Source organism: Megalops cyprinoides, chromosome 8 (assembly GCF_013368585.1).
Source record: "Megalops cyprinoides isolate fMegCyp1 chromosome 8, fMegCyp1.pri, whole genome shotgun sequence".
Lineage (NCBI taxonomy): Eukaryota > Metazoa > Chordata > Actinopteri > Elopiformes > Megalopidae > Megalops > Megalops cyprinoides.
The window spans coordinates 9,661,956-9,683,098 of record NC_050590.1 but is presented as its reverse complement, the minus strand read 5'-3'; the positions used below and the strand labels follow the sequence as shown (position 1 = coordinate 9,683,098).

Below are 21,143 nucleotides of genomic sequence, written 5' to 3'. Positions count from 1 at the left end.
AACCCTGTGAATCAGGCTTGTGGTCAGGGTCCAATCCCAAAGGCGGGTGTAGGGTCCTCTGAGTGGCACAAGTGGTGGGCCTCTCCATTACCCAGGCATTTTCTGTCCAGAGCTGGCTCCCAGAGTCTTGTACATTAGTGAATCTTAGGGCTTCAAAGGGTTTATTGGCTTTTTCATGTGGTCTCTTGAAATTTCGGTCCTTATTTGATGGCTTCAGTGCTGTACGCTTGTGAGATTATTAGTGTGTGAGTAAGTGCGTGTGTGCATGCTGACCCCCTGAATGCTGGGTGAATGCTGGAGTGCAGCAAGCACTGAGCTCATTAGTGCAAACCTGTTCCTGTCCTGACAGATTGATGGATAATTATGTGTGGGCTGCAGTGTGGTGCTCGAGCTTTCAGTGAGATGATCAGGAGTTACTGGTACAATGCAAGTGAAAACCACCAGCTGGAGAGAGTGAGTGAGCAAGAGGCAGAGTTAGAGACTGAGAAAGGAGTCATTCACACAGACACTAAGAGGAAGACACACCGAAAAGTAGAGAGAGGGAAAAAGATGCATAAAGTAAGCAATGGCGAGGGGGAGCTAGATGCAGAAAGAGGGATTGAGGGTCACTTTTATCCAAATTCAGATTGAATGTGTCTTCAGTGCTATTCCAATGTGGTACTCATGGGGATTCTGCACATCACAGCCTGTCCTGAGAGATTACCAGTGTAACATGAGCAGAACCACACTGCTCTACACCACATGGTATACTGTTTTGCAGTCTATTGTAAAAACAATTTATCAGAACTTATTTCAGCGAATTGCACATGTGTATAACTACATTTGTTTAGTGATCATGGTGGTCACTTGGGGGACAGCGTAGCCTGTCAGAGTAGAAAAGTAGGTGAGAAAATCGACAGGCATGTTGGTGTATGGTAGTGGCAGGCTCCTGACAGCCTGCTGGGAGACTCAGCCATAGCTCCCCCTGCTGGTGGACTGGTCTGGTGACTCCTTCACCCCACTCACAAACTCCTCATAGCTCACCCAGTTGCAGCCTGAAGGTTTTCATCCTTTCCAAGTCAGTTGTTTTCTTCTAATAGCTTTGGTGTTTCAGGAAAAAAACATGGATTTTTGTTTATTTTAACATAAATATAAGCCCATTAGGCATTGAACTCCTAAAATAACACCCTTTTGTCCAGTGTGTTGTGCACCTGTTTTATCCCGGCTTGTATATTGGGAATATACCTACCCTGCGAGCTGGTTCAGACTTGGTTACCTGGCTTCAATAAGTCATCATATCTCCCAGTGCAGCCCACAGCCTGTTTCTCTGTGTCTACTCTGAAACACAGTGCCAGCCAGTGGAGGACTTCTACAGAGCAGCTCAGGACAAAGACACTTTCTTCCTTTCTGAAGTGAAATTGGGCCAAATGATGGATGATGTTGCGGTTGTCCTGTGCAGGGTGACTTTTTACATTTATCCCTTTAACAGCTCGATGTTTGTGGAAGCAACTCAGGTTCATTACAAGGATTCAAAAGCAGTGCCCCACCCAGGATTTGAGCTTGCAGGTTCCTAGTTATAATCCTGTCCCTTAGGTGCTAAATCTCGTCACTACCCTATAGGATAAAGTGGCTGTAGTATAGTTTAGGCACTGTTATGCTGAAAGTATCTGTTCTCACTCTGCTTTCCTTGCTTGATAAGAACACAGAGAAGAGCCCCACCAAGGCAAGACAGCCACGCAAGGTGGACCTGAGGGCGCGCTACTGGGCCTTCCTCTTCGATAACCTCCGCCGGGCGGTGGATGAGATTTACGTGACATGCGAATCGGACCAGAGTGTGGTGGAGTGCAAGGTAAGACCTTAGCCTGGCCTGGCTAGACCTGTGCCACCTGTGAGAATGCTGTTGGAGGCATCTGTCAGCACCCCTCACCCTCATCCCCAGGGTGTACCTCACTAACATCATGTGAGCTGCCAGTCCTGAAAGAAATCCAGCGCTCAGGTAACACTAAAGGAATGTAAACTTGACCTCTCAAAGTAAACAGGGTCACTAACCTCCCCTGCTCCCAGGAGGAGAGACGACACCAGTGTTAAAGCCTGACGTAGCCACCAGACAATGTGATAGGTATATGCATGTTGGTGTTGTGCCTTTTCAGTATATGATGCTAATGGATTCTGAGTCTTGTAGTGTAGCCGATGCAAGCCTTGGACCTGGCATAGGACATGAAGCATTTTTGCTGAACAGTAGATGGTGCTATTGAGATTTTTTTTTTCCTGTTGTGTTTTTTTCCCCTTTGCACATTCCTTTTGTTTTCTGGTTTGTGTCAGAGGAAGCTTTGAAGGCGTCCCGGTGAGAGAATTACCACTGGGTGCTCCCCAGCCGTCCTGGAGGAGGGGGGAGATTGATGACAGTGTGTAAACAGTGTGTATGAGTGTGTGTGTGTAGGGGGGGTGCTGAAAGGTGAGGAGAGAAGGTCTGTTTGTGGTCGTCCAGGCTGAGAGGGTGGTAGGGGAGCTGTGGGGGACGTAGGGCTTAACAGGCCTCAACAATGCAGTTCATCTTTCTGAGGTGAGAGAGCCTCTTCTTGGCAGTGTTTCAGTGAATCAGTTTCCCTCTGGTGGTTGTAGGCCCTGGGTGTGTGTGTCTGTTTTTGGAGTGGAGAGCACTGGGCTACAGCTTTTATTGTTAAATGTAACTTGATTGTTTCACGTAGTGAAGTCGCCAAGGGCCCAAGCAGGTACGCAGGTCAGACTCATCAAGCGTGGGAACATTTCACTGCCGTGTGTGTGTGTGTGTGTATGTGTGTGTCCGTGCAGAACAGAGCTGTCGGTAATCTGTGAAACCAGTCAGGGCTGTGACTTCTGTGTCTCTGTGCAGCATTACTGACTGATTTTTATGTCTGCACCTTACTTTTACTCAGCACATGCCCCTTATTCAGGGCAACTTACACAGCAGCCTGTTTGCATGTTATCCACTGCTGGATGTGCAATCCAGGTAGTTCAGGTGCTGTGTTCAATGCATGGAACTTCCTGTATTGGTTCTGCCATGCATGCATGCATGCATGTCATTGGGTTACACCTGGCCAGAACAGCCCACTGCATGACTATTCCTCTGGGCTCTCCAGCTATAGTCATCACTCTCTCAGCACATATTGATTAACCAATGCCATAAATAATATAAAGCAAATTAGAGATTAGAGGGTTACTCCACATATTATCTTCAGCAATATCGCAGTGCATTCTGCTTATAAGGGTAATTGGATGCTTACAAGCAGTTGATAACTGGAATTATAGGTTAATGAAAATACTACACTATTATTTAAACAATATTTTTCTCTTATTTGATGCTATATGGAGAGGTTTTAGGTAAGATGCACAACTTAAAATATTCTAGGTGCTACACTTAGTATGGCATTCACTGTACTAGTGGCTTTTGACTTTTTTAGCTTATGATGCACCATTACACTTGATTATCATATTATTTATTGTGTCCAAAATAATTCTTACAAATAAAGAATCTGAAACAGATATTAGTGTGAAATGATTCAGTTTCAGTGCTTTTTATCACTGTGTGCAGTTGATTCTTCTATCAGTAATCGTTACACATGCTGTGCAGTGTATATTTTTTATAGTGGAACTGTGACTTGAGCTCGTATTATTCAGTTGAGTGCGGGGGGGTTATCCTGAGGTGCAGTGTAGCCCATACCCCAGGGAGAGAGGCAGTGGGTTGTTGAAATCCAGCTTGTTTGTTTTCTCTGAGGCAGCTATATATGTATATGACCATCTGATTTCTGTGGTGCAGCGGTGGCGTGTGCATGTGCATCGATCGATCGGTGTGTCATGCAGGATAACGCTGAGTGCAGTCCTGTTGGCGGCTTGCGGTCGGCGCTGCAGGGAGGAGGCTTGCGGTCAGACTACAGACATCAGGGCCGTGTAAGAGGATCTCCCCCTCCTCCTCCTCCTCCTCCTCCTCCTCCTTTCACCCCTCCGGCGCTTGGGTTACGCCTCGGGCAGTACCCCATGCTAATGGCCCCGCGTCTCCAGCGCCTTCCACCCTGACCACAAATGCACCCTACGCTGCCCGCACCGCACCCTTGCACTGTAGGCTAATGGAGTCTGTGATAAATGGAGGAATCAGACCAGGGCGCAACAGAGCGCTCTGGTTCCGCCCGCTGACGACACCCTGGAGTTTCATAAATTTCTGCGTGGTGCGCACCACACAGCAGCACATGAAAACACAAACAATATCTGTCTGAGGTCTGCCACAACAGAGCTTCAGCTTTTTACAGTGCCTTTACCCAGCGATCCATCACTTCCCTAAGATCCTTTCTCACTGGGAGCACAGACCTCAGTTAAACATTATCCTCAGGATTCAGGGCATGCATCACTTCATCTTCACTGGCTTTTTTAGCTTTGCTATCTTTAGCAGCTTTTCGGATGAGAGGTGTGATTTATAGTTATCCCCAGCTTTATCATGTTTGATTATATAGACGTTCTAAAAAGCAGTTGCTGCTTCATTCGTTATTGAGTGAGTGAAAGGAGTGAGGGTCTGTTTGGCTGTCTCCAGAGAAATGGTAGGCAATCTGTCAAAACAAGTGCTCTATTTGCTTGGATCCATTTGCCTTTTTACGCTGGAATTGTGGCGAGGATGCTGATTTATGGTTTTATTTTAATAACACCGAAACCTCTTTAACCCGCAGCCCAAAGGCCTAATTAGTTCTTATCATTGGTTTCTTCCCCTGAGCTCTGATTTATGGCACATCATACTTTTGTAGGAGTTGAGCCTTTTTCATTGGTTTAAACATGAGTGTTAAGAAACAACTGGACCGTTATCAGTTCTTAGCAAGTGAAATTCATGAAAAACACGTCACTTTGCACATTGCCTGAAACGTCTGTAAACAAGATTGTGATAAGATTGAATGAGTTGAAAATAAATTTTGTGAATTAATAAACAACATGGATTTTGCTGAATTTCATGAACTGTTACACTTTCCTCCATAACTCATTCACCTTTGGTCTGGATTGTCTTTTGTTTAGTTATGGTTTGTGGTGCATAAAATGAATTGCACAGAGCTTGGGTCTTGTTGAGGTGTGCAGTCTGTCTTTGCAATTTCTGTCAAGGGCTCTCAACAAAACCACTTATCTGTCATGATGGAGGAAATGCAGCCAGGTCAGAAATCCTGTTTGGCTGAATTAATTTCTTGGGACCAAGTGTGTGCTTGGTACACATGCAGTGTAGGCGGCATTACTGTAGAGTTCTCCAGCAGAGACATCCATAACCAGTTGAGCAAACACCGCTGGGGCTGTCCTGTTAACCAGCTCCTAATAAGCTCTGGTGCTGCCTGACACATCCCTCACTGGTTGACTTGTCTATTAACTAAAAGCACCGTAGAGCTTTACTCCCAATTACCACTCCCTTCACGTGTCTAATAAATCTGCCGTGTCTGTTTCACAAGCTGTCTTTGCCACTGGGGATGAGATCTGAGGCAGTCTGTTCTCCCAGAGGGCTCTGCATTAAGGAAATCACTGGGACCTTCCCTGCTGACACACCCCCCTCCTTTTATGGGCATTTTGTCTCATGGAGAAAAACAATGCTATGTAATGTAGCATGTGCAGAGGCAAGTTGTAGTCAACAAGTCTTTAGTGGAAGTGATAACAATAGCAGCCACACTGTATCTTCATCAATATTTGTTTCAATTGTTTGTAATCATCCGTAAGTATAGGTACTATCAAGTTCAATGCACAGAGAGATTTTTCATAAGAATAAATGGTTTAAGTGGTTTGTCTCAGTCTGGGGTGGAAAAAGCAAATGGCTGTTTATTTTTGTATATCCTGATGGGATCGATCCAGCTCTCTACACTCTCCATGACCTTCAGCTTGGGCGGTATCAATGAGCCATGTGACCTCTCTGTAGAGCTACACTGTTCCCTCCCACACTAACTGCTTGCTGTGTGTGTGTGTGAGAGAGAGAGAACATGTGCATTCACATGTGTGCATGTGTCTGCATGCACATCCATATGTGTGTGCAAACCTGTATGTGTACGCTTGTATTATTCCGTGTACATGCATGTGTAGATGCATGCATACATGCATGTGGGAAAATATATCTACTTGTGTAGAAGTTGCACTGGCTAAGAATGTGAATGTGCTGTAATGTAGTGTGTGTGTGTGTGTGTGTGTGTGTGTGTGTCAGTATACATATACGTGTGTGTGTGTGTATGTGTGAGGGAGAGGGAGAGGGAGATGGAGATGGAGGAGAAACCTCAGGTTCCTAGCTTTGCCTGTTAGTGGTCAGCACCTTCTCAGGCGGCTGAGGTTTCGTTCTCTCCCTCTCTGGGCTGCGCAGAGTGTGGAGTGGGGCTGCCAGTGTGGTGAGGAGCTGAGCCTCGGGCTGTATCGATGTCCGCCGCTCCCCCAGGGCTCGGCTGCCCTGGATTGTGTGTCAGTAGGACAAAGGGATGGCGCCATCCGTCCTGCTCTACGCGCCAGTAACTAGAATTAATTACCAACCAATCGAATTCGTCGCAGCCAATTGGTAAACTAATTGGTAATTTTAGCTGCACCTCGAGATGCAGTGATCAGTGGGGCGGGTGGGGGGGGTGCTGGGGTGGGGGGGTGGGGGGAGTGCTCTCTGAGGGGCCTCTGTCCCCCTCACCCCGTCCCGCTTGAACAGAAGTGCCTTCATGGCTGAGGGAACAGTGGGACGCGCACCAGTGACTCTGCCAGCACCAGTCCAGCTGCTTGTCTTGTTTGTGTTTTCCTTTTGGTGGCGCGGGGCTCAGGTTACAGGTGCTCCAGAGTGCCCCGCGATTGGAGCTTGATAAAGGCCCTGCTCTGGGCTGTCCCGGACATTCCCTTCAAATAGGGCCATTAGCTGGGGAGGGCAGTGCTATTGTTCCTGCTCACTCAGGGCTATTCTCTACCTTTCAGCTTTTCTATAGGGTTCAGAGTGGGGGGTGGGCGGGGGGGTGACGGGGCACGAAACTGGGGATATCAGGCCGGTCTCTCTGCCAAGTTGACAGCACTCGCTTGGAGTACAGTGTTGAGGTGTGCCTTTGCCACAAATAATAATGCCTTTCCCATCGTTTAGCCCTTATTTCGTTTGTGATAATTTGTGATTATTTGATAGAATCAAATAATGACTAACATGAATCATTTTGTCACAAGTCACACGAAAAGAAAGTGATAACATTCAAGCTCTCTTTTTAATACATTTTTGCTGTCATTTTTGAAGCAATCAAAGCATCACATCATTCAATACTGCTAACCAGGTACTTGGCTAACTACTGTAGCACTCATAGGAAGCAGAAATTACTGTTCTAATTCCATATCATCTTTTTTGTTAACCTTGGCAGTGAGCTTTTTGAGAATTTCATTTCCCATTTTTAAATTGTATACCTTCTGGTTTGTAGACAGGTGGCAGTAACAGATTTCCATTGGTTTGAGTCACAGCTGTGACTGAAAGTGATCCAAATGATAGCTGTCTTCATCATTCATGATCTCTTTTATAGTTTGCCAATTATTTTAATGTGTCCACCCATTCAGTTTAACTGATTGTGATTCATTATTGTTATAGTTTTGTTTTATTTTTTGTTTTACTTAATTAAATTTCATTATTTTGTTATTGTCCTGGGTCTGATTGGGTGTTTCAGAGATAGACCTCTGTAGTGCATTTTTAAAGAACTCATTTCAGCCTGGGATGATTGATTTCAGTGTTTATCTGAAGGGCAGTAGATCCAGGGGAGGAGGGTTTCGGGAGGTGCAGGGCTTTTACCGGCTTTGTGCAGGGCCTCCATCTCAGGCTGTACACTGAAATCACCTTGATTTCCTCGTGGAGTGTGAGAGGGGAGAGTGGGCACACATTACACCCCACTGTCAGCCTGGAAATGGGAGGGTGGCAGTAAGTAGGGGCCTGGAAGGGGTGCTAACCCATTCCCCTCCCACAGTCCTATCCCAGGAACCCTCTACTCTGCCATTACTTTCAAGCGCAAATCCGCAGTCTTACTTTTCCAGGGCAAAAGAAGCTTTTGGATGGTAAAAGACTGCTCTGCTTTTACGAATGCAGGAATGCAGAGCTGACTTTAGTAACCAAGGTGTTATTGCCCGTCCTGTGAGCTGAGAAGTTGTGAAGAAAGTGGAGTCTTTCGGCAGCTCTGGTGGCCAGACCAAAGCCAAGATCGTCATTGCTGATTGTGACCAGCTCTAAATGGGCATATCTCCCACCTGTCAAACATCAACATTCCTGTTCACAGAGATTTGTCTTACCCTTCCCTGTCTGTTCTCCCCACTTCCTTAATTTCGTTTGTTCCTTGTCTGAAGTTGCTGCATTTGTGGCTTGCCATGGTTGAGAAGTTGAGAAGTTATCATTCAGTTGCTCTGCTGTGTCTAACTATGTGGTCCTGTTTTGCATTTTCACTTCCATATGAAATGGATGTAATGATTACTGACCGCTATACTGAAATGCCCTTCTGTGTCTGAAATGTTTGTGTGTTGCCCCAGGAGGTGCTAATGATGCTGAACAATTATGTCCGGGACTTTAAGGCACTGATCGACTGGATTCAGCTTCAGGAAAAACTGGAGAAAACTGATGCCCAAAACAGGTAGAATCTTCTAATGGTTCCCTGTGTCAGACCTGGTCAAACTGTAGATCCAGCTGAGTCAAGTCTGACATGGTTGAATATCATCTCATCTAATCCTGGTCAGTGGGGATAGCCATAATTCAGTGTGATTCACCAGTTTATTGGCTTCTCTTAAACTGAAGGACCACTACACCCATAAATTGATTGAAGCATAAAAATCCAAGCTTTTAAGTTGCCCCACATATGGCTCTGGTACATTGATTCATGTACCGGAGCCATATGTGAATTCAGTTTTGTTTCCCAAAAGAAGAATTTTATAATCTAAAAAAATGGTTTTGATTTAATTATAGACATTGATTCATATCAATTCCAACAATGTAGGAAAGTACAGAAAGTAATTCCTAAAAAAAAGCACTTTTAGAGCTATGAAAAATGATGTGGATGGTGAAGGTATGCACTATTGAATTCATCTGTGGGATACAAATTAGCCAGTTATGCACCTGCATATTTATTTAAAGGTCTTGCGCAATGCCCCCATCTGGGTTTCAACCCTGCAACCTTGTTGCACATTTTGTTTCCTGCCCACTATGCCAAGCTACCATTTGATGACCCCTACATGTCTAAAACTAGAATGGCACCCAATGTAGCCACCTTATTTGTCATATTGGCTGTAAAATTGAATTTTCCCCTTGTTTTATAGGCAATCATTTATCAATTTTCATTCATATCTATCTAATTTAGGAATATTGTTGTCATTCTTTAGACAGAAACTCAGTGAGGGAGGTGCTGTTGAAAATATCACACTTACCATAGTATCAAGCCTAATCAGAATACTGTAGTACGATAGAGCTATATACTATAGTACAAAGACTCTTACTATCATGTCAGGTTTATTTTTATCTAATTGTATTCGTTCTTTAAACTTAATTTCAGACCAACCTCTCTGGCCTGGGAAGTGCGTAAGATGTCCCCAGGACGTCATGTGAAGCCCAGTCCCTCCGCTGACCGAATCATCCCATCACCGAATGCTCGCAGATCCCTCAATTTTGGGTATGCCCCGTCCTTAGACTCTATATGAACTTTGAAAGAAGAGTCTGCATAGTTGCTTCAGACACTGTGCTGTGATGATAGGCCCTGTGCAGACATCATGGGAGCTTTTCCATGTTGGCTCTGTTCTTGGGACAAAATGTTATTTTACTCATATATTACTTAACTTGACCTTTTAACTTCTGCCTGCATTCTGGGAAGTGCAGTCCACCCAAGCCTGGTATGTGGAAAGGCACAGAATTTCTCAGCTCCTCAGTTGCTGCCAATTAATGATTTTTAATTTTTTTTTTTTTTTTTTAGACTAGTACTGCTCAAACTGAGAAAACTGTGTAATTGCAAACCAGATTACAAGCACAGTAACCATTAAAGAAATGCTTTGTGGATGTTAAATGTGAAAGCCCTAATTTGCTTGGCTCTTCCTGGTGGAATCCGCTCTCCCGGTGGTTAAAGGAGAAATCGATCTCTGAGAGAAAAAGCATTTGTTTAATGTGATTTCCTGGGATTGTCTCCCCCTTGAACACAGAAACACTGTGAGGTTCAGATAAAAGTGTGGTTAAAGACTGCTGAAGCGTTGGTTCAATATGTACATTACTCTGTAATCCGACACCGCAGGAAATAGGTATTGATCATCTTGGAGTGCTGTCACCCATGATAACCATTTACTCTCTCCCGGTGGCTGGAGTGCAAGGTTTTGCTGAAGTCGGCATGGCAACAGCAAACGTGACTCCTGTATAAGATACTACCGTCTTGCCATGTGATGTGTATGACACTCAGTGACTGGCTTGCAGGACTCTGTAAATGCAAAGATATTTTTCCGTGCTTCTCATTTTTATATTTTTCAAATCTTGAAAAAACTCTTAGCAGCTGAGCATAACCGTTCACACTCAGCTGCTGGCTTTTGCCTTTTCTGTGGACCTGTTTCCAGTGTTGAAATTCATATCAGCCAAATGGCGAATAAGTCTTGCGTTCCAAACAAACGACGAAACAGCTCCAAAGCAGGGGTAAGTCTCAAAGGGGGCCGTGTCTTTCCCCAGGAATTTCCTGTTTTGTGTTGTTAGTGCTATCAGCCAACATCCGAGTGGGGTAAGTCATATGTACATTAAATAGCATAAACCAGGTACTGCTGCCTGTGTGTGTGGTGTTTCAGTGATTTGCCTTTGTAGAGGCCTCAGTGTTGCTGTGCGTCTGTATGGGTAATTTATCTCTGCTCTCCACTCTTAGGGGTCCCCCACCCGCACTGGTAGTGGCCCGACTCTCCCATTCCGGGCCCAGCTGGGCAGACAGAGTCAAGTCCTCTCAGCCCCCTCCGGGCTCCAGCCAGGTGGCCCCTGTGCCTGGCCTGCTTCTCTGTCCCCGAGAGAAACCAGGTGATCATCCCACAGTGTCGGCACATATTAGACAGATAGCATTTATATCCTTAAGGAGATTTGTGGTGTCAAAATGAGACACCTTTGCATATAGTAAAGGCATTAAAATGATTCCCAACCTTGTCACAGTGTCAGTTTTTGACAGTGTTCCTTGATAGGTATGCAGCATGTATAGTGTAAGAAAGATCCAGCCCTGACCCAGTGTGTTAATGAATGTTTGTTATGCATATGAATGGAATCGGGCAGGAGTCATGTAACACTTTTTACAGTATTGCCACTCTTTAAGTCCTGGGTAAGGGGGGGTCTCTCACAGTTAATAAATGAATAGTATGATGTTGTGGAAGTAGCATACGCATGACTTCTCCTACTTCCTGTGGTTAGGGAAGAAGGATGCTGAGGGTTGGGAGATTGTGCAGCGTGGGCGTCCTACTCGCCCACGGTCCGCCGCTGTGGTGGCAAAGGTCACCCCTGTGGTGGCCAACGTCAGCCCCAAATCCGACAGCGACAAGGAGAACCAACAGCAGCCGGGCCCCACCCCACAGAATGTCAGCATGGGACAGACGGAGCAGAGCCACCTTCTCACCGTGGAGGAAAAGAGTGACATCATTATGGTACTGAGTGCGATCTTGAAAGCTGACATCATCCAACAGACAACAGGCAATGAATTATTCAAGTGAAAACGTATGGTAATATGAGATTGTTTTATCAGGATCTGTGTTTGTGTGCTTGGCTCCACATGATTCATAGATATGCTACCAGACACGGGAATATCAGATTTTTTGAATTGATTACACATGTGGCATGTGATTTTTCTAAGACAGGCCACCAAATGAGCTCAACTAGTCTGTGAAGACACTGTATATATAGACATGCTTTGGGAATGGCAGTAGAAACAGTACGACAGTGTTCCATTGCCTTCTTTGTTGAGATTTTTCATTCATGAAACAGGTAAAGTATGTGTCTCTGACCTTTTTATTGCATTTTTTTTCTGATCAGTATTGTACGTGGGATGTTTGACTGGACATCCCTTTGCATGCCTTTATGGTGAGGTGTTGGTGTTTGTGTTCCCTGCTGTTATGTTTTGAAATGTTGTTGTTGTTGTTGTAGATGTAGTTGTTGTTGATGCCGCTGTTGGAGGGCAGAGTGTTTGGCTGCTCCGCTTGAAAACGAGGCAGAGTCGCCTGAGGGTGCATGGGTTTAATTCGGGATTGTGTTGGTGCAGCCCCCGGCCGACAGCACACAGGACACAGGGCAACCCGTCAGCACGCCCCATGAGGACGCCCCTGCCCCGGCCCCCACCCCGAACCACACAGACGCGCTCTGTCCTCCTCAGGACGCAGGGGGCGCGTCACCCACCCCTGCGGCATCTGTTCCAGGGCAGGCTCCCGCTGCCGCACTGAAACTGGAGATCATACTGGACCCCACAGAGTTTTCCACTGTGAGTGTTGAGAGGTGAAGGGGATGGGAGGGGGGGCTGGCCGCCTAAACGGAGTCAGTAGGAAAGTTCACATTGACCCCCCCCACCACACAGCTTTGTCATAACAATCAGCAGGCAGGGGCTGCTTGTGCGCGCGACGGGCCAGGAAAACGCACTGGTCTCGTACGTTCAGAGCGACGAGCCCGTTGCGTAAGAGGATGACAAATCAACAGCTGCGGACAGGAGCCGACCTGGGGAGCGCACGTTCCAGTGGCTTTAGTGGCGCGCGACGGAGGACTCCGTTCAGACGATGAGGCAGCCCGTTTCAGGTTTCCTGTCTCCGATGAGAGGCCCAGTGGATCGATGGCTCCACTGGGGTTAAACGGGGAGCAGCTCAGCCCTGCTCCCAGCTCGGCCTTCCTCCACGCACAGTCACAACAACCCCCGCCGAACCCACCTGCTCCCTTTCATTACCATTAGCGTCTCTCCCCTGCTAGTGCATTTGAGGCTGCTGCACCATTACAGCTCTCCCGGTCACTTCGGGAGGACCTGGCAGCACCGTGAGGCTCAAGCATATTTCTGTATCAGGTTACCGCTATGCAAGGACATTACTCATTTCACAGGATTTTGGAAAAGTCGGCATAGTAAGCTGTGTGCCCACTTCGCCATGGAGCTGAGATCTCGGCACAGAATAAGTCACTTCATGCGCTCAAAGTTTGAAAAGCATTTTTTTTTTCCCAAAATCTGTTGGCCCACTGCTAGGTACAAATAGATATGATCATACATTGAGGAAAAGCCTCAGTGTTACTTGTAAAGGTCCTATCAGCAGTGGGACAGAATACACTATATTATTTGGGCATTGGTGAAAGTATGCACCCGGTGAAAGTAATGAACAAGAAACATCCAAAAACATGTTTAGCCTTCGTAGGACAATTAGAGAATATTTTTTATGACAACAGTCATACATGTCATTGAAATTTCATTTTTCACAAAGCCAAAGGCTACTTTACTTTGATCATTGTTGTAACTGCAGTGGTCACTGAATTCAGCTGGTCGTGCATATCGGTTAGTGTTTTCGCTTATTTTATAGAATGTCTCATTACTTTTCCCTGAAGCCAACTACAGAAAATTAAATAATAAAAAGTGCTTTGATGATGATCTTCCACTTCCAGAAAGCCAGCGAGTCCAGGAAGAGTGGCAGGTTGCCAGAGCCTTGACCCCACATAGGCTGCACAGCAGCCAGGGAGAGGCAGGGACCTTTGCAGCCATGTTCTGTGGAGCTTGCAGGATTTTTTCTGGTTTTCTAAATGAAGAAGTGAAGGGGTCAGCTTGAAGCCATGGTAGACAGTGTAATAACATTGTCCAGAGGCTCTGGATAGACTGCTGTTCCCACACTCTCAGTCCTGTGTGGCGACAGGCATCCAGTTAGCTGCCTTTCAGCTTTTTTTTTTTCCACCAACAGGTGGAAGGTCGTGTGCTAAACAGAATGGCGACAATGAGATGGATGTGTCTGTGGAACACCCCCTACCACCACCACCCCAGAACCGTAATGAGAGTCTGATTACAGTAGCAGCAGGTCATATTTTTAGCTACTACCCTGCCATCCCTTCTTTTTCAAAGTGGCATGTTTGAGGCTTCATCGGCATAAATAGCGCCTCAGGGGTTAATTAAGGATGACCCCTGCCGCTGCATGGCTGCCGTCACCCATGTCTTGGCAGAACTTGGACCTCATACGAAGGCCTACTTAAAATATTGAGATGAATGGCTTTTTAATGGCCTTGAGGGAGCGTTATCTAAACCCAGATCAAAAGAGGACTGGGTTTGGGGTTTGAGAGGCTGAGACACAGAGTGGCTCCTCTGAGTACCTCACTGTTTAGACTCCACAGTGGCGCTCGTTAAAGACTGAACAGGCACGGTGTTAAGAGAGAGCTGTCTCTCTCTCTTGTTTGCCTCATTAGTTAAACTGTAGCACTCGTCATTCCAAGACCTGCAAACCCTCCCTCTGCACGCACACACACACTCCGTGCACCGCCTTGCCTCGCCCCACCAACATCAATTGTCCCAGAGAAAACCCAGCGTGTGAAATCTCGCAGCGTCTGAAGGAGGACCTCGCTGCGCTGGTCCTGTTCCAAAATTCAAACCACGTTGTTTGCGGGCTCGTAACACCGCAGAAGGCAGTGACTGTGGCATAATCCCTCTGTTGCGTTGCAGCTTGTCCTCCGTATGCCTCCCTCCACCATCCCATCATCCTTACAGTGAAACTGCATGCTCTCTTGCTTGTCTTCCTGTGATTGAAAAGTGTTTGTATTTGTGATTTGATTGTAGATGTCCTTTTTTTGCTCGTTTTTCCCCTATTTATTATTGACTTCTTATATATTTAAGCATGAATACAGAGCAGCTGTTTATTAGATAGCTAAATGAATTTCAGTTTCTGAAATCTTGACATATGTGATCAAGGATTAAGAAGGATGTTATTGGTAATGAAGGTGAGCAGGCTCTCTTAACCTCAGTATTTGAGACCCGCTAAATCAAATGACATGTGACAAATGACAAACCTATTTAATGCTCAGCTAGAACAAAAAGCAGTATACACAGTGTACCTCCTTGACCCAGCTTAGGAAGTAGAGGTGGGAGAGTGAGGCAGTGAATCGCTGTCATGAAGCAGTCATAGTGTTTTGGGATGGAGAATTACATAATTTGATCAGTGATTGACAGTACAATGATTATGGGCTTGATGAAGCCTCACTCTCCCATCGCTGCTGGAAAATGCTGGTATGGAGCGGTGCCAGGAATTAGTGAAGCCGCCAGTGGGCAGCGAGCATGATTTTTTGCCCTGCTTGCAGCCACAGTCCATGGCCGAGGTCTTGGCCAAGAAGGAGGAGCTGGCCGACCGGCTGGAGCGGGCCAATGAGGAGGCCATCGCTAGCGCCATTGCTGAGGAGGAACAGCTGACCCGTGAGATCCAGGCCGAGAACAATGACCTGGAGACTGACAACGAGAGCGACTTCTCTGTAAGGGTCCCGTCATACTAAACCATGTCGGAAATCAATATTCAGTCAATTGCTTCCATTTTCTGCCACTGTCTGCCTGTCATGGTGTTGAAGGGACCTCTCAGCATTCAATTCACTGGTCTTTATTTGCAGTACACTTTATTTCATGTTTTGACAAAGCAAAAGAAGTATATACAGTACAATTATAAACTCAAAAAAGAACTTGTGTAACGTAATGGTCATGGTCATAATAATAGTTATAATAAAGTATGTTTTACATGAATAACATGTTATACTTCTTGGTTCAGACTGAAGTGTTTTCATGCATTAGCTGTGTGTATGTTCCTCAGTGGAGTGCAGTGTGTGTGTATGTGCATGTGCATGTGCATGCTCTGTTCACCCCCCTTCTCTGTCCTCTAGGCCAGCATTGGCAGCAGCATCTGCGGACTCAGCATGGACTGGAACGAGGTGTTGGCTGACTATGAAGGTGTGTGGCTGTCGTCCTGTCACTGCTTATCTCTGAGCAGGCTCTCTATGCAGTTTGGGAGGGGTGAGGGGACAACAGGCCCACCCATATTCTTCTCTGTCCTCTCCTAAAGCTCGCGAGTCCTGGCGCCAGAGCAACTCCTGGGGGGACATTGTGGAAGAGGAACCGGTGTGGCCTCCAGGACATGGCATCCACATGCATGAAAAGCTGTCCTCTCCATCCCGCAAAAGGTGACACGGGCATACCCGCCTCACTGCCACCCTGTCTGTCAGAGCCACCAGCTGTAGCTGTCCTACACAACCCGGACAGGACCAGCTGGGTATTTAGCTGAATGTATAAAAACATGGAAATCAGTGCTGCCTGGGCTTCTCTGAGTCAGTTTGTGCAGGGTAGGCAGAACTTTGAGAGTGTGTTTTTTGTGAAGAACAGTTCAGCTGAAGAGCTCAGTGTGCTGTAGCTGTTGTGGCCAGTTTGAGTCGATAAACTTGTTTGCTGAGGTAAATGTTAAATGTGGCAGGCAACGCTAGTAGCTGGACAGGTCCTCTCAGGGATTCCTCTCAGATGCAGACCACAGAACCACAGAGTATCCCAGAAATGTGCAGGCAAGGCCTTCTCACCTCTGTGTGCCTTTTTGTATTCTGCCATGAGTTAAGTTGTTCTGACATTTGACATAGCCAGAGCAGACTCCCGGGGCTGTGGGTAGCATACTGGGTACAAGTGTGCAGTGATACTGTACTTGTGGTCTCTGTGCTCTTACTCGACCGCTGGCCCCCAAAGATGTGCCACCCTTATGAATCATATTGCATGAATATTGATATTACACTTTGCAAAACCACACTGTCATAGTGTGGGTTTGAAAAGGAAGCCATAAATTATGACAGATCAAATAATTTATGTGATGGCCCACATTGAGCCAAAGGGGATTTTGATTTATCTGCCATTTAGCCTTGTGCCTAGTTTCATTAGCGTGTCATTTATATACATAACTGCAGCACACTTTTTAAATACATACATATAGATGTGAAATTACATGTGGAATGTTTTTGGATGTTCTCCTGCTTTGTGACCATCACGTTCGCAGGACCATCGCCGAGTCGAAAAAGAAGCATGAGGAGAAACAGCGGAAGGCACAGCAGCTGCGGGAGAAGCTGCGCGAGGAAAAGGCCCATAAGCTGCAGAAGCTGCTGGAGAGGGTGAGCGTCCCCTTGAACCCGTGCCAGGAGGAAGGGCTCGGCCTGACTTGGCACGTCACCCTGCCCAGCCCAGTTGTCCGTCGGCAAGTGGCTGAACTCTGAAACACAGCTGTCATTCAGTGTAGCTGGCCAGAGGCAGCTCATTTGAGGAAAAATAAGTCTGGCCCCTGGAGTCTCTCCGCAGTTTGTTTTTGTGCTCCTGGACTTGTGGAAAGGCCTGTAGTGAGCCGCTGTAGTAGCTGCATAAATAAATACGTTAAGTGGATAAAGTAAACATTGACCCTTCCTGTGGACAGGCTGGCTGATGCAGGAGAACCAGTGTCTGTCTGTCTGCCATGTGATTGCTGGGCCAGGAGCACCGGGAGCATGGCTTACCCCTCTTTGTCTCTTCCTTGTTCTGTCGTGCTCCTCTTTTTCTTCTTTCTCTCACTGCTTCATCTTCTCTCACTCTTCTCTTTCTCTCTCCTGTCCCTCTTACCCTTTTCAGTTCATGTGTCTTTCTCTCTTTCTTTTTCACTCTTTTTCTCTTCCCTGCCTCCCAAATTTCTGTCTCTTCCTGTCACTCTCCACTATCCCCTATCTTTCTCTTGCTAATCACTGTCTCCCTCTTTCTCTCAGGAGAAGGACGTAAGGAAATGGAAGGAGGAGCTGTTGGATCAGAGGCGTAGGATGATGGAGGAGAGACTGCTTCATGCAGAGTTCAAGCGAGAACTGCAGCTGCAGGCCATTGTCAAAAAAGCACAGGAGGAGGAGGCAAAGGTGAGCAGTACATGACCACAGTGCACAGCCTGCAGGACCGTGTCGATATGATCCCATCAGGAGCTGAGAAACATAACCAGAACTGAGGGGAGAAACGGCACAGCCTGTGACTTGGTATGAACACCAGTGTTGGACGGTCAATCGATGTTTTTGGGAGACTTTGGAAATATTTCAGTTTTTATATAAGAACGGACTGTAAAAAAAACCTTACATATTTATTTCTGGAACTTTTTTTTTTTTTTTTTTTAAGTTTCATTTCTGCAAAGAACTGGTCATACCCTCATGTGGCTTAAGGAACATGATTCTTAAACTGTTTTCGTTGACTTGCATTTTGACATTGAGTTTTTTTTTTTCCTCAATACCTATCACTACATTTCCTTGTTGGCCTCCATCATTTTTTAATGAAGACATCCATGTTAAATATGGATCAGAATGTGAAACTCGCACTTCTCCTTGTTCCTCTGAAGGCATTGGGCTGAGCTAGCACATCATGCATCTGCCCCTTGTGGGCGGGGGGCCTCCTGAAGGCACATGCCCATTAGTTCTGAGTTCTGTGGCTGCTCTGCGGAGTAGGGCAGTGAGCCTATTGATGTAGAGACGCAACAGCGATGGCTATGAGACTGAGGCCTTTCACATCCCTGCTCCAGCAGGGAGGCACTGAGCTGAAAAATCCAGCCTGCAAATGTGCTCTAGTCAAGCAGTGGGGTGGAAAATCTGGCGTCTCTCTGAGACCGAGCACCATCTTCTGCAGCTCTGGCTCCGTGGACTCCCTGGTGCATTGCTGAGGCTCTGGCCTGTCAGATCTGCTCTTCTCACATGTTGTAATTCACCTCTGCCTACTGCTGTCGTGCTGATTAAACAATTTCAGGCTGGAACGATTGTGGCAAAATGAATGTTTCATTAAGTGATATTGCAAATAAAGATGTTTTTATATAGATGAGGCTCAAAGTGAGAAGTGACTCTGGCAGGGTTTTTTTTGGTTGCAGTCTAAATTTTAAAGAGTAACCTTTGTTGGCAGGAACTGGTGCAAACTCAAAGCAAATTAATTAAAGCCGGTATGTCATATTGTTTTTTTTTTTTTGTCTTCCTGAAGGTTAACGAGATTGCGTTCATTAACACTCTCGAGGCTCAGAACAAGAGGCACGATGTCTTGGCCAAGCTGAACGAGTACGAGCAGCGCTTGAACGAGCTGCAGGAGGAGCGTCAGAGGAGACAGGAGGAGAAGCAGGCTCGGGATGAGGCCGTGCAGGTGCAGAGCAACACGCTAACTGTCACTGCTACAGCACACTTTAGGAGTTGTCCTCAGTCCTAAAGTACAGGACTTATCCAAATGATCATGTGATCATTTCAAATGGTCAAAACACAAGCACAAGCTACATATAACTCCTATAGACATGCATCTTATTGCACGTTGTCCACAAAAGCCAGCCAGACTGCCTGCCTGCAGGAGACTCAGCTTAGTGTGTGTTGAGCATGTGTGCTGCGGGCGTCCCCACACAGGAGCGCAAGCGGGCCCTGGAGGCAGAGCGGCAGGCGCGGATGGAGGAGCTGCTGCTGCGGCGAAGGGAGCAGGAGGCCCGCATCGAGCAGCAGCGGCAGGAGAAAGAGAGAGCTAGGGAGGACGCTGCACGTGAGAGGGCCAGGTCAGTCTGGGGAGAGATGATACTGTGGTAGTGAGGGGTTATGGACAGCCCGCCTGGAACAAACAGACTTTTGAAGGCACAATAGTTACATTGATGTTTCTATTGTTTGATTCTGAATACATGATAATAGAAGTGACTGGTTACCAGATATGCAGAGGTTGCATGGTCAAAGGACACTTTACTCATTTGATAATCTACAGTGTAATTCATCTTCCTGCTGGCGTGTCTGCTATTTGTTCAAATTCCACAGAAGACAAGTTACCTTAAAATTGAATATGAAAGTTCTACAGTGAATTAGATATCTGCAATATGCATTGCATGCTTTATACATTACATCAAACGGCAGCAATCCGAAATTCAAGGATACAAGCAAGGAGGTAAAAATCACTATAGGCATGCATATTTGTTGCAATAAAAACAATATAAATCACAGAATTCTAAATAAGCTATTCTTCTAACTGCAGACCCGAACCAATAATTTTATGGTGGTGTTCAACTTCAAGTTCACTTTCAGTATTAAAAACCTTTCTGCAAGTCTGGCTATTTCTCACTCTGTATATAAAAACTCAGACGCAACACACATGCACGCACATACATATATTTATATATACATACATATATGCAGAGACCGAGAAGAGAGGCTGGCCGCCCTGAGTGCTGCCCAGCAGGAGGCTATGGAGGAGCTGCAGAAGAAGATCCAGATGAAGGTACCCCCAGGGGAATCCCACCGCTGACACCAGTGCGAGCATGCTCGCAACAGCCCTGTTGCCCTCCGCCTCACCTCTCTCCTTTTCCCTTCCTTTGCAGCATGATGAGAGCAGTCGGAGGCACATGGAGCAGATAGAGCAGCGAAAGGAGAAGGCTGCTGAGCTGAGTAGCGGCAGACATGCCAACACTGACTACGCCCCCAAACTCACACCTTACGAACGCAAAAAACAGTGTTCCCTCTGCAATGTCACGGTGGGTACAGGCGCCAGTGTTGTCTTTCAGACATTTAAAATAACATAAAAGGTTGTCATTCTCTCCAAGTGATATGTATTCACTAGTTGTTTGTCTCTCTTCAGTTCTGTTACTGTCCAGACGACAGCATGAAACCACTGTCTAGAAAGTGGTTCACAAGAATGCATTCAAATGAGTATTTAACTGCATTAATTAAACATGAACTCTGGGTAGGAAATTTATGGCTGGGCTTGATCACGCTTATTGAAGTGACAGGCAACAAATCTGGAAGAGGCACATTTATCTGTGATGGGCCGGCTTTCAGAGCAAGGTTGAGACACCTTGGAGAATCAAACTTCCATGAGATTACAGACAGGCAGAGAATCAAATCTTGTTAAAAATGTCAGATGTCCTTGGCCAGCATCTGACACCAGCGGTCATCTTAAGGTCAGTGGTGAGCACTCTGTTTAATGACATTAGCAGTGGCTATCCCCAGTCGGCTTTGTTCCAGTACACAACAAAAAGTAACCCTCTGTTCTCCACAGCTTGCACCCCTCTGTGTTGAATTCCTCATTGGACGTTTATTTGAATTTCTGAGAGATCTCATATATGTGCATGTAGCAAAGGGCGAGAGCAGGTACCCCACCTGGCCTCGAACCTGGGTCTACGAGGTACTAAACCTGCAGCTTGACCGCAATGCCAAAGAGCCAGACTCGTTTGTATGGCAGTCAAAGCACATACTCAACCGT

At 46.3% G+C, this 21,143-nt stretch overlaps 1 protein-coding gene across 2 annotated transcripts in view; it reads left to right on the top strand.

Annotated features, from left to right (window-relative positions):
* Positions 1 to 21,143, top strand: part of scaper (S-phase cyclin A-associated protein in the ER) — a 97,549-nt gene that overhangs the window by 12,109 nt on the left and 64,297 nt on the right. The window contains exons 4-18 of one of the 2 annotated variants that reach the window (XM_036534964.1): positions 1,679 to 1,828; positions 8,473 to 8,573; positions 9,486 to 9,602; positions 10,821 to 10,966; positions 11,348 to 11,577; positions 12,189 to 12,404; positions 15,227 to 15,394; positions 15,794 to 15,860; positions 15,973 to 16,090; positions 16,942 to 17,053; positions 17,672 to 17,812; positions 18,906 to 19,061; positions 19,313 to 19,455; positions 20,081 to 20,162; positions 20,263 to 20,415. In XM_036534964.1, the coding sequence (XP_036390857.1) occupies positions 1,679 to 1,828; positions 8,473 to 8,573; positions 9,486 to 9,602; positions 10,821 to 10,966; positions 11,348 to 11,577; positions 12,189 to 12,404; positions 15,227 to 15,394; positions 15,794 to 15,860; positions 15,973 to 16,090; positions 16,942 to 17,053; positions 17,672 to 17,812; positions 18,906 to 19,061; positions 19,313 to 19,455; positions 20,081 to 20,162; positions 20,263 to 20,415 (2,100 nt within the window). The remainder of the gene's footprint in view (positions 1 to 1,678; positions 1,829 to 8,472; positions 8,574 to 9,485; positions 9,603 to 10,820; positions 10,967 to 11,347; positions 11,578 to 12,188; positions 12,405 to 15,226; positions 15,395 to 15,793; positions 15,861 to 15,972; positions 16,091 to 16,941; positions 17,054 to 17,671; positions 17,813 to 18,905; positions 19,062 to 19,312; positions 19,456 to 20,080; positions 20,163 to 20,262; positions 20,416 to 21,143) is intronic. The other variant, XM_036534965.1, reaches the window with a different exon arrangement.